The sequence below is a fragment of the Theobroma cacao genome, chromosome 6 (genome assembly GCF_000208745.1).
Source record: "Theobroma cacao cultivar B97-61/B2 chromosome 6, Criollo_cocoa_genome_V2, whole genome shotgun sequence".
NCBI classification, from domain to species: Eukaryota; Viridiplantae; Streptophyta; class Magnoliopsida; order Malvales; family Malvaceae; genus Theobroma; species Theobroma cacao.
The window spans coordinates 22,275,438-22,286,966 of record NC_030855.1 but is presented as its reverse complement, the minus strand read 5'-3'; the positions used below and the strand labels follow the sequence as shown (position 1 = coordinate 22,286,966).

General features: G+C 35.3%; 3 protein-coding genes across 6 annotated transcripts; 2 read left to right on the top strand and 1 right to left on the bottom strand.

The window, feature by feature from the left end:
- Positions 1,169 to 5,846, top strand: LOC18596559. Of its 4 annotated transcripts, XM_018123500.1 has the most exons (9): positions 1,169 to 1,363; positions 1,962 to 1,994; positions 2,171 to 2,887; positions 3,334 to 3,522; positions 3,636 to 3,727; positions 4,146 to 4,205; positions 4,290 to 4,374; positions 5,005 to 5,208; positions 5,332 to 5,846. In XM_018123500.1, the coding sequence occupies exons 2-9, from the start codon at positions 1,965 to 1,967 to the stop codon at positions 5,716 to 5,718; spliced, it is 1,764 nt and encodes a 587-aa protein (XP_017978989.1). In that variant the 5' UTR covers positions 1,169 to 1,363; positions 1,962 to 1,964; the 3' UTR covers positions 5,719 to 5,846. The 4 variants fall into 4 exon arrangements, with proteins under 4 accessions (XP_017978989.1, XP_017978991.1, XP_017978990.1 ...); XM_018123502.1 differs by lacking the exon at positions 1,962 to 1,994; XM_018123501.1 differs by lacking the exon at positions 1,169 to 1,363 and having other exon boundaries at positions 1,620 to 1,994; positions 4,305 to 4,374.
- LOC18596558 (coatomer subunit zeta-1) lies at positions 5,970 to 8,269 on the bottom strand. The gene is made up of 6 exons (XM_007025110.2): positions 8,125 to 8,269; positions 7,526 to 7,685; positions 7,050 to 7,197; positions 6,862 to 6,939; positions 6,478 to 6,562; positions 5,970 to 6,350 (listed from the first exon to the last, which is right to left on the bottom strand). The coding sequence occupies exons 1-6, from the start codon at positions 8,125 to 8,127 to the stop codon at positions 6,291 to 6,293; spliced, it is 534 nt and encodes a 177-aa protein (XP_007025172.1). The 5' UTR covers positions 8,128 to 8,269; the 3' UTR covers positions 5,970 to 6,290.
- LOC18596557 (putative pterin-4-alpha-carbinolamine dehydratase) lies at positions 8,660 to 11,514 on the top strand. The gene is made up of 7 exons (XM_007025109.2): positions 8,660 to 8,889; positions 8,965 to 9,008; positions 9,403 to 9,506; positions 10,331 to 10,416; positions 10,491 to 10,614; positions 10,736 to 10,804; positions 11,202 to 11,514. The coding sequence occupies exons 1-7, from the start codon at positions 8,839 to 8,841 to the stop codon at positions 11,291 to 11,293; spliced, it is 570 nt and encodes a 189-aa protein (XP_007025171.2). The 5' UTR covers positions 8,660 to 8,838; the 3' UTR covers positions 11,294 to 11,514.

The window sequence follows — 11,529 nt, the reverse complement described above, 5'->3', positions numbered from 1 at the left end:
TTAATTATTAATATTTTAAATAAATTATAAATTTATTTATATTTAAAAATAAAATAAATATATAATTAATATATTATAATAAAACTTTTTATTTTTTATATTTATTTTTTTTATTCTCAATTTATTTTTACTAACCAAATATTATAATAAATCGTAATAATAATTTTACTTTAATTTATTCTATTTCGTAAACCTAACTATATAATAAAATTTTTATTTTATTCTCACAAAATATCTATTTTATTCTATCCGTAAACCAAACTTAAAAGTAGCATAGCCATGGACTCTTAAGAAATCAGTTTGGCATGCCTGCACCATCTGTTTAAAAGCAAATAGGCAACTTGATTAGATTATACAAATATCAATTTTTGAAGATTAATTTATTATGTGTTGTTACGAAGATGAATGATATATATATATAAATAACTTGGTTCATCCATTTTATATGTTAGAATTTATTAGTTCTATATGTGTTTCATTCTTGCTGTATATATGACGCAGCAATGCATAAATTCATATACGGTTCCCTTCGTGATGCTTCCTTAGATATTAGTTTATTGCTTTTAGTCCACCTAGTCATAACGTTGTTGATTTCACTGATGGAGAACCATACTCATGCTTGTCAAATAGGATTTTACTCTTACTCCTTTTCCCTTATATTTATTATTGTTAATTGCCCTTCTGTTTCAAGATTGATGAATAATGCTTTTGCGAAGAACACCTGTTTCTGATAGGAGTAATGTTACCTGATAAGGGCAGGATATTGCCTTTGAGGAACTGCAAATTTTCCGAGGGAAAAATTTTATGAATGCACAGACTGAATCAACAGTACTGCATTTGGACTATCATTCTCAGTTCCTCTAAACAAATTGCTCCGTTTGCTCGTCTGTTCATCTTACCTAGTAATTTGCCGGTGCAATGAACATTTTCCTTCGTCTTTTACTCTGGGCAGTAAGTCCATTTTCCTCTGTTCATCGTCTCCGTTTTCCCGAGATAGAGTTGGGCTGTGGGGCTATCGTCTTTGTCATCTTGATTCTTCCTTGTGGACCATAATAAGTGGGCTTTGTTTTGGTCCCTATTTCTGTTGTCCAATTCAGCGAAACTCAGCCTTTCGCCCAGTCCAGAATCAGCGGCTTGTTCATAATAGAAATTTATTACTCCAAGCGCACCAATTGGCAATTGAAGCTTTTAGCCATAGTCCAAATTCTCCGACCATTTTGTTATTCTTCTTATTTTCGCATATATTCTTTTGTGCTAGTCTTTATCTTTGGGTTTTCGCTTTTCATTTGTTAATTTATAAAAATCGACCCTTCCATCGTCAGCTTTTCCTTCTGCTTAAGCTCAAACAGCATCTCAATTTCAGGTATTCTTCATTTATTTATTTATTTATTTTTTAAATTGTTTTCTTGTTTAATTGTTTAATCTGCAATATACCATTGGGATCACCTCTCACAAGTAAAATACCGGGGAATTATTTTAAAGTACAGTGGATTATAGGGGCTTTTATGGTATTCTGCTTTATCTTCTCCAGCTGCCGTTGACGATTCCCCTGGCGCTCTCCTTATTTTATTCTTGTACTTGTGCAACTCTGGTGAATAATAATTTAATTAGTTATATTTTCTTAATAATGACATCGATCATAAAATATTTTGATCTGTTTAGAAGCTTTCATATATCCATAATTCTTTTGCTGAGCGGAAATTTGAATATTATTAACAAATAATGGCAAAGTAAGGGGAAGTTGGAGGTTGTTGTTACTAATCGACTGACATGTAGTTGAGCTTAGACCTTAGAGGGTAGCTTGATTCTCCTGAGGCTTTTCGTTTGAATACTTAATTATATTTAGCATAAAGAAAGTGGAGGATTGGATTCAAAATAAGCTGGTAGAATTAATGGTTTAGTTAGGCAACTCGTATTGTTGGATGATAGAATTTGTATAATTGTTTTGTTGTTCTTGACAGTTTATGGTGCAGCTTACTTGGATAGATAAAAAGGTAATTCAGCAGTTTTTTATGTCAGCTTGAGTTTCAGAATAATCTAAGCATTCAATGTGGTTGTCTCGGAAAATAGATGGTGCAAGGGGGTTAGCTTTACAAGTTAGTAAGTTTAGGTAATAGTCTAAATGTTGGCTGATGTTGCTTCTTTGAGTCTTTCCCTTGAATGTCTATAGACAGAGCTGATCATGAGTGAGAAGGAGGATCACTCTGTTTCTCAAAAGAACAAAATGAAGATGCCAGAAAGACATAAGCATATTCCAAGTAGAGATGTCGTGCCTGGGAGTGATCTTTGGACAGATGGGCTTATTTGTGCTTTTGAATTTATTCGAGGCCATAAGAAACCAATGAACTCAAAATACAGTTCAAGGGTCCAAAGCAAACGATTAGATGACGAATCTTTAAAGGTGCAAATGCCAGCCAATGGACTAACTGAGGGTTCTTCTCCACGACTGGATGGACAGAAACTAATGAAGTCCTCTTCCAGTTATGAATTAAGGGATAATGTGGCTGCTTCTTTTGACGAATACAGAGATGGCCCGAACCTCCAATCAGGCCAGTTTCATGCTATGGAAAGATTTGATGGAAGTTGTTGGGTACCTATTGGTTGGGAAAGAATATCAGAACTTGTCAAAAATGTGCAAGTCAATGCAGGATGGGCTTCACAGCAGTTTGAGTTGATGGATAACGAAGACGATTTAACTGTTGCAGAGTTAGCAGCTCCCTATTGGGAGCGCCCAGCAGGGCCAATATGGTGGTGCCATTTGGCTGCTGGTCACCCCCATGTTGTGGCTTGGCTCAACAATGCTCAATGGTTACATCCTGCCGTCAGTCTAGCTTTGAGAGATGAAAGCAGACTGATAAGTGAGCGGATGAAGCACCTTCTATATGAGGTAATGGTCCACTAAACTTGTCATTTTGTAGGTAAAGTTAATTGCATCCCCTAAATCTTGTTTAAAGGATTTTTAAGTTAAATTGGGCTATGCACTATTTGATTCTCTCAAGTAAATGGGTGATAGAATATCACATTGTGGCACTGGGAGAAGAAAGGAAGAAGAGAATAACTAGTAACATTTTTCCTATGCTAATTTCTTTTAAATGCTGTTTATTACCTACAACTGGTTTAACTAATGAGAATAACAGGTAATAGATAACAGATAACATTTGGTTATTTTGTCTATTAAAATTATTTTTTAAGCGCATAGGAGAAGTTTTTTCTGAGCCCTCTGGTCATACATGATAATTAGTATATGGGACCTCAGATGGCACCTCCCTACCTGCTCCTTTATGGTCTTTGATTTTGCTGGGTAATTGATTGTGCATTTCATTATTTATAAAGGTCCCGGTTAGGGTGGCTGGAGGGCTGTTATTTGAGCTATTGGGACAATCAGCTGGAGATCCATTTGTTGAGGAAGATGACATCCCTATTGTACTCCGGTCATGGCAAGCACAAAATTTCCTCCTAACTGTACTGCACATAAAAGGGACTGTATCTAGCGTAAATGTTCTGGGAATAACAGAAGTTCAGGTTGTTCAGTTTTGACAAACCATAATGGACTCCATTGTGATAAAGTTGCTATGATTTTATAGACATGTAAGCTAACAGTCTTACTTGATTATTATTACATACCTTTTGGTCAGGAGCTTCTTGCTGCTGGAGGTCATAATGTGCCTAGAACAGTGCATGAAGTCATAGCATATCTAGCTTGCCGCCTTACACGGTGGGATGACAGGTAGTTTAACTTGTTCATTTTCAGGTTTTCTCAGCTATCTATAATGTTCCCTCCTAATCAAGTGAATGGATGTGATTGCCATCTGTTGCACCTCTCTGAGGCAGACATATCTATTTTCTTTTTGTGTCTCACAGTCTAATAGGTGCATCATGATGTCCGGAAGGATGTTAATTGGTACATATTAATTGAAAATTTCAGTAAGTCAATAATTTTACATGAAGAAATATTTCAATTTCATTGAAGGCAAAAATCATTGGAAGTAAAGTGTCATGGTTGCATTCTGTATGAAAGTAGTTTATTCACCTTTGGTGCAATGAAGGCATTTTTAAGTTGCATGACACGTATGATAACTATTATGGCACAATTATGTGGCTCTTGGACTAACTTATTGTTTCCCTTTTACTATTTAATTTGTAAGGTTGTTCCGTAAATCCATCTTTGGTGCAGCAGATGAGATTGAATTGAAGTTTATGAACAGGTTCTTTCTTTTAAAATCTTAGAACATTTTCTTCAGAAAGCTTTTCTGATATTTTCATTTATAGGAAATGTTAGTGAAAAACAGTTTTCTTGCGAATAGGAGAAACCAGGAGGATTTGAATCTTTTTGGAGTAATTTTGAACCAAGAAATCAGAAGATTGTCAAGGCAGGTCTGCTACTTTCCTCAGCTGGAACGTCATCCATCATCATAATAGGAAAAAGATTATTAGTATCTAATTATTGAAAAGTTGCATAGCTGTTAGAGATATTTCTGACGGTTTATTCATCAACTTCATCAGAGGCATACAAACTTTCATGATGCCGAGTTCTTTTGTAAGACAGATGGTTTTTAGAAACAAGTATTACTTGCTGATTGACAATTCTGGTATTCTATTTGGAATGCAAGTCTAAAATGGTTTGGTGGAATAGTCTGTTCTGTCTGGGTGGAAATTTGAGAGCTCATAACTACAGTCAGGATAAAGCTTAGCTGCTCACACTTATTCGGATACTGAAGTTGCACATTCTAAATTGTTTGCACTGATTTTCATGTGTACTGCTCTGGTAATTAGGTAGTGCTATCTTTATGTTGTACGTATAATTGCATTTGCTTGGAAATGCAAACCTCTAATGATAAGTCTTTGTAATTTTTAAACCCATAAATTGGCATCATGTTCATGTGAAACGTGCTATTAGTCAGAAACCCAACAATAAGCATGTAGAAGTCTTTGATGGTCTCTTCCAGTAAAATGATTATGGTTTCTCCAGTGTATGTTCATGAATCTTGTCTTTAACCATGTCAGGTTATCAGAGTGAAATGGTCACTCCACGCAAGAGAGGAGATTGTTTTTGAGCTTCTACAACATTTGAGGGGGAATGCAACAAGAACCCTGCTGGACGGAATAAGAAAGAGCACAAGGGAAATGATTGAGGAGCAAGAAGCAGTCCGTGGCCGTTTGTTTACGATTCAAGATGTTATGCAAAGCACTGTTCGTGCATGGTTGCAGGTTCGTGTCCACAAAACAGAAGAATAAATGAATTTCATCAATTTCCGAGCCGATCACATTTTTTCCCCTTCTTCCTGGAGTGATTTCCGTAACTTGCTTCGTCTAATAATTACATTAATGCAGGACAGAAGCCTTAGAGTAACTCATAATTTGGCTGTTTTTGGGGGTTGCGGCCTTGTTCTTACCATCATCACTGGGCTGTTTGGTATCAATGTTGATGGGATCCCTGGAGCACAGAATACACCATATGCATTTGGTTTGTTTACAGCCATCCTTACCTTCATAGGAATTGTGCTGATTGTGATCGGCTTGCTTTATCTTGGATTAAAAAAACCCGTGAGTGAAGAGAAGGTGCAAGTTAGGATTCTAGAGCTACAAGAGTTGGTCAAAATGTTCCAACATGAGGCAGAAGCTCACGCCCAGGTTCGTAAAAGTACTAATCGAAATAACTTGACTCCAACCGCTGGAGATGCATTCCTTAATGATGCAGATTATGTGCTCATCCCATAAGACAAAACGACCTCTCAAGCTATATAATGTGTACCACTTGTTAGCATCTGAATTGCAGTCCAAGGGGATAAATTTTGTAGCACAGATGTATGATTAAATCCACTAAGTAATTATTTTCATATGCTTTATTTGTTGGATGCAATTGGGGTGAGAGACAATGATCATAATGCCCCTATGCTTGACCCCCTTCAGAATAATTCTTTTGTAAATTGGGGTATAAAATGATGAATGAAGAAATAAAAACCTAAATCGATCAAAAAAGCCTTCATTTTCTGGTATGAAGGGGGGAGATCTAAAATCTAAATTATAAAAAAAGCAACTTGATATACACCTTGACCAAGCCATTGCAATGTATTTCTGCCATTATAGGGTTAGCAGCAGAAATAGCATCATCACCCACTAATGTCAAGCAAGCAACATTGCAAGGACATCAATGTCATATCCAAAGTGTAAGGATAATTGCATTGCACCCAAAATGACACAAACTTCATCCCAAGCACATCAAGTATGGTATAACTAACATTACAAAATGATAAATCCTCTGGCTTCTTTCCTTTAGTAGGGCGTATGCATCACTTGAGGAGAGATCTTGTAAAATGTTCACGTGCAGTAGCCAATGCTTGACTTATTGTCTGGAGAAAAACCAAATGCGTTAATATGGTGGCAATGGTTATTGATATTTCACTAGATAAAGAATTCACTTCTGCTTTCCGGGGGAAGAAATAATCACGGGTAGAAGAACTAAAAAGAACATAATACCTGCTCAGACAAAGGAGCTCCAGCATCAATACTGTGACTAGCAACCTTCCCCGTGATAACATTTGCATCAGTTTCAAGAACGATACTGTACAAAGACAGAAACAGTCAAACAAGATAAGGATCCCACCCACCCACACACACTCCCGTTATTTTCCAAGGATCACCATCTTATGTTATCTTTTTTTTCCCTTGATTCTATATCCTATCCTATTTTCCTTTTTCATCCAACACACCCAAACATAATGAGTGAATAAAAAATCTAATTACTGTCCTTTATGTTTTTCTGCCTGATCTTCTCCCCCGCATTGTTAATAGAAAATGTCACTGAGAAATTCATGAAACTAAATTGATTCAACGTCAACTACAATGAATGATAATTCATACCCGCCATCAACAATCTCATCAAGGCATAACAAAATAAGATCTAAGTTCTCCAGTGCCTCCTTCTTGTCCACAGTGCCCCTGAAACAATGGGTAGTGAAAGCAAGGGAAAGAAAGACAAAATTAGGCATGAAAATATCACACACATATGTATCAAAAGATAATAATAGTGGAAAGTGTTATGAAAAAACCTAAGGAGGTTTCCAACTGCATCAAAAAACCCCTGGAGTACTGTGGCCAAGATAATCTCGTTTTCGTTTTCACCTCCAGTAACAAAAAAGTGAAGGTCTTGAACGAACTTGTACACGACAACATAGTTATCAAACATTGTTATCTCAGCTGTAAACAAAAAATTGTAGCGCCATGTTAAAGTAGCAGTATGAACCAACAACCAAACCAATGCTAACCAGGATGTTTTCTCAATCACCCGCATAAAATCAACGAAAACTCATTTCAAAACAATACATCCTAGTAAACCCTTTATGACAAGCTAACAGCCTTTTAAATAATCAAACCCTATGAATCGAACCATTCTCAACCTTTCTAATCATTCATTCGATCTAATGAATGTACTCCAATCACACTAAATGTAAGGAAGCATTTATTTTTTTCTAACAAAATGAAACAAAGCATTAATACAAGAAACATAGTGCAGAAACTAATTTACCTTCGGTACGGGCATTAGTCTTTTGGGTTTTGGTAAAAACAGCTTTCTCAAAGGCTTCCTTAGCAGAGTTTGTAGGCCAGTCATCTGAATAATACTTAACAGCTATTCGTTTCCCCTCCGAATCCAAAAGAAGGATGTTTTTAACGGAAGGGCATAACTCCTACAAACCAGAATAGCAAAGCTCACAAAAGAATTATTTTCTTTTTCATAAAAATAACAAAGGATTCAACTAAGCAAGCTTATTAAAAATTAAAAAAAAAATTACATTCTACTATAATGTCGATTTAGTTTCAATTTTAAAATGCTTTTCTACCTCTCCAATTGAGCTTAATTTAAAGCCTATAATTTCCAATTTTTTAACTCTAAAAGAAAGAGCTTGGATCTGAGTCTAACTCTTCGAAAAATAAAAATTATATAGGAAATTAAATTCAAATCCGAGGCAAATAAGTTTAGATCTGCGCTAGAGATAATCGACTCTAGCCAAAGCAGATCTCTAAAACGCAAATTAGATTTCTTTTTGCTTTTTTGCTTAAGGTTGATAGAATGTAACTATAAGGAGTGCGTAGATGAAAGAGAGAAAGAAGGAGAAAGAAGCTGACCATATTTTTCCTGTTTGGCAAGATTTTCTCGGAAAAGATCGGATTTTTGTTTGACAGATGTTTTTTTTAAGTGTAACCGTGAACGTTTTAAGCGACGAGAACGGGAAGGGGGAGGAAATTGGAAAGTGCAATTTTATTTTAATTACCATCAATTTAAAATTATTTGTTTAAGCGCACCTTTGTTTTCTGTATTTTGTTTTGGCCCTAGTACTTTATACTTATTAAGTTGGAGAGGTAATTATCCAATAAATTTGACAATTGACACCATACTAGAAGTAGAAATATTAGTTTTGCTTAAAGAAATTGTATTTCCTTGGTAACATAATTATTAGATAATCTTAATTCTTTCTAAGGTAAAGTGAAATTTGAGTAAAGGTCAAAATATAAGTTTTATTCAAATTATTCCTTTTCTAATTGAAAAAATATGTTACAAATAATTCTATTAAACATTCCAATTTTTTCCTTTTTATATACTTACTAAGAACAAATGTGTCGGAACCTTTATTCATAAAAGATTTTAAGTGAAAGGGAAGGGGTGGGATAATGGAAAAGTTGGGGACCAAATACAAATTTTCGATAAGCTTCTGGGGCGAATATTTGAATTGAGTACGCTAAGTGTCAGGTGTTTCTTCATTCTGTTCGAAACAGTAGGGACTGCGGTTTTTGGGGCTTGGAATTGAAACCCAAGCACCGAGCACCGTCAAGTTTGACCAAATGATTATTCGAATGCTACGGACTCCTCTTTTCTCATTCTCTAAACCTCAGGTATCTACTCATCAATTCAGAACTCTCTTCCTCTCTCATTTTCCTCCCAATTTTCCGCCTTTATTTTTTTTTCAGGTGCCTCTCGCATCGTATCAAGTCCTTTTTGGACCTCATGGACGGTAATTTCCCTGAAAAGTTTATTTTTTTAATTAATCATTGAATCTGTGTTGCTGCGTATAAGCTTATATAATGATTACATTTTTGTTTTCCCCTTTTTTGTTTGGTTTATAGGATGGTAGATGTGAGTTCATTTCATTGCAATTAAGTTCTTAATCGAGATATTTGGCGAAGTGTTAAATTTAAAAATCGAGTTTATTTTGGGGGGTATGGGGGGTACTGTAATAAAAATCAAAATACTTACGTATAATCTAGCTGGAGTTCATTTATTTTCTATTGATTTGTAGATATTGGAACAATAGTATTGAAAATCTTCTTACAATTAAATAATTTGTTTAATCTGACCTTTGTTAGAGAATTTTATTGTATGAAGATGTATTTTCTACTTATATGCAGTTCTGGTACACAAGTGACTGGGACTCTTCGTGATAGTACTGGAATTTCATCAAATAGGATCCCGGTTTATGGATTTAGAACGTTTTGCATTGGCACTGATAAAGGTTTGTGATAACCATAGACCATTTTGTAACGTTGGTGCAAAGCTGCATACAACAATCTCTCTGTTTCTTTTGGAATCAATGCGATGTCTTTGTGTTCATTGTCATGCCCTATACCATTTTCCCAAAGATTTAAGGCCTTCCTTTCTGGCCCTTTTCGAATTCTTAATTGATGACTGCTTTTTGTGGAAGAGGCAACTGAAGCATTTTAATTATCATATTCTGGAAAATGTATTGTTAACATTTTTCAAATGGTTGGTTATAAAGGTTTAAGTGAGGCTTTGCTATGTTGTGATACTATACTTTGTGAAACAGAGTGCTTTTTCATTAGTCTTAAATGGACAGTTGTGGCAAAACGATGTAATCTTAGTTCAATGGTTCACTTTAGTTCTCATTATGACTTCTTTGTGAAACCCGTATGGTTGGGGCCTAAAATATCAATTTCTCTTGCCTTTCCATATGATCTTGCGCATCATCTTGACTATCCAGAGTTTAGAAAAGTAGGATTGAGCTTCATTGGCAGATGTTGGAGGAATAAATTAGCTATCTGAAGTGTGATTAAAATGGTCCATTTCCTTAAAAAAAAAAAAAAAAAAGACTTTCCCTGAGACCATGCTTTTTAGTTTTTGTGTGAAGTATTAGTATTCGTCAGGGGATTAAACCTGTAGTGTAGGCTGATACATAGTTACTTTTCTTTTCCTTACTTTTTGGTCTGCTTGTTTGTGTACTATATGATCGATCATTGATGGTTGGTGTGTTGTTATGAAATTATATTTGATCATGATGGATGGTTCTTGTTGTCTCATGTGGTTTGTTGGGCTTGTTAGATTTGCTGACAAAGAAGTGTGTACCATGCAACTCAAAGGATCTACGCCCCATGACTGAAGAAAGTGCAAATGAACTAATTTCAAAGGTATGTTCTTAATTGTTAATTAATTTTCTTCACTGCATAAACCAAAATTTCTTTACTGTTTAAGTTTTGATCAGGTAGATGGTTGGAGTTTGGTAAATGAAGGTTGTACATTGAAGCTAAAAAGGTCTTGGAAAGTGAAGAGTTTCACCAAAGGATTGGAGCTATTTCAGCTCATAGCTGATATTGCTGAAGCAGAAGGTACTTTGCACTATGTTTTTACTCAATGCAGATCTCTAGTGGGAGATTATGACTGCGTAATTGACTTACATGGAGATTTTCGTTTTTACATGGATGAGTGAAAGTGTTGTGGTTAATGCAGGCCATCATCCAGATCTGCATCTTGTTGGATGGAACAATGTAACAGTTGATATATGGACACATGCAGTTGGTAAGAATTATCTTGTCCATGGAAATACTCTCATTTTCTGTTCTTCATTTTTGCCCTTTTTTTTTTGTCTGTGTTCACTGTTCTGCAATTTTTACTTTGGCAGACTATTCTGACAAGGATGATTTCTATTTATTATTTCTTTGTTCATGAAACACCATGGCTTTATTTAATGCCTGCATGAAGAGAAGCATAACTCTTCCACTTCTTGCATAAGTTGCAAGGCATGCCATCAAGTTTGATCGATACTTTCTGTACTATTTAATGTTAAAATGGGTTCTGGGATAGAGCTGGCAAACTTTATCCAAGTGTGCTGGAGCTAAGGGTTATAGATCTTCTCTGACTTGTATACTGCTAATATCTTCAATGTATATCAAACAAGATTGTTCCTTTTGAACAGGTGGACTGACAGAAAATGACTTCATACTTGCCGCCAAGATCAATGGGCTTGACCTGCATCATCTCCTCAGAAAGAAGGTTACTGCTGGATAGATCAACAGAAATTTTGCAATCTCTATGGACATCAAACTATCTGCGCAAATAAATTTTTTTTCAGTGTTTAAGTTTAGAAGTCAGAAACAACTATGTTAGGCTACTTCCTCCTTCTTCTTCTTTTTTGAATGTTTGTGGTCAAGATTTATAACTTGGTGTTAATGCTTTGTTATATTAACTTTCTATAGAATTAATGAGTTTCCAGAGGAGTATTTTTTTTTGTTGCTCTTTGCATT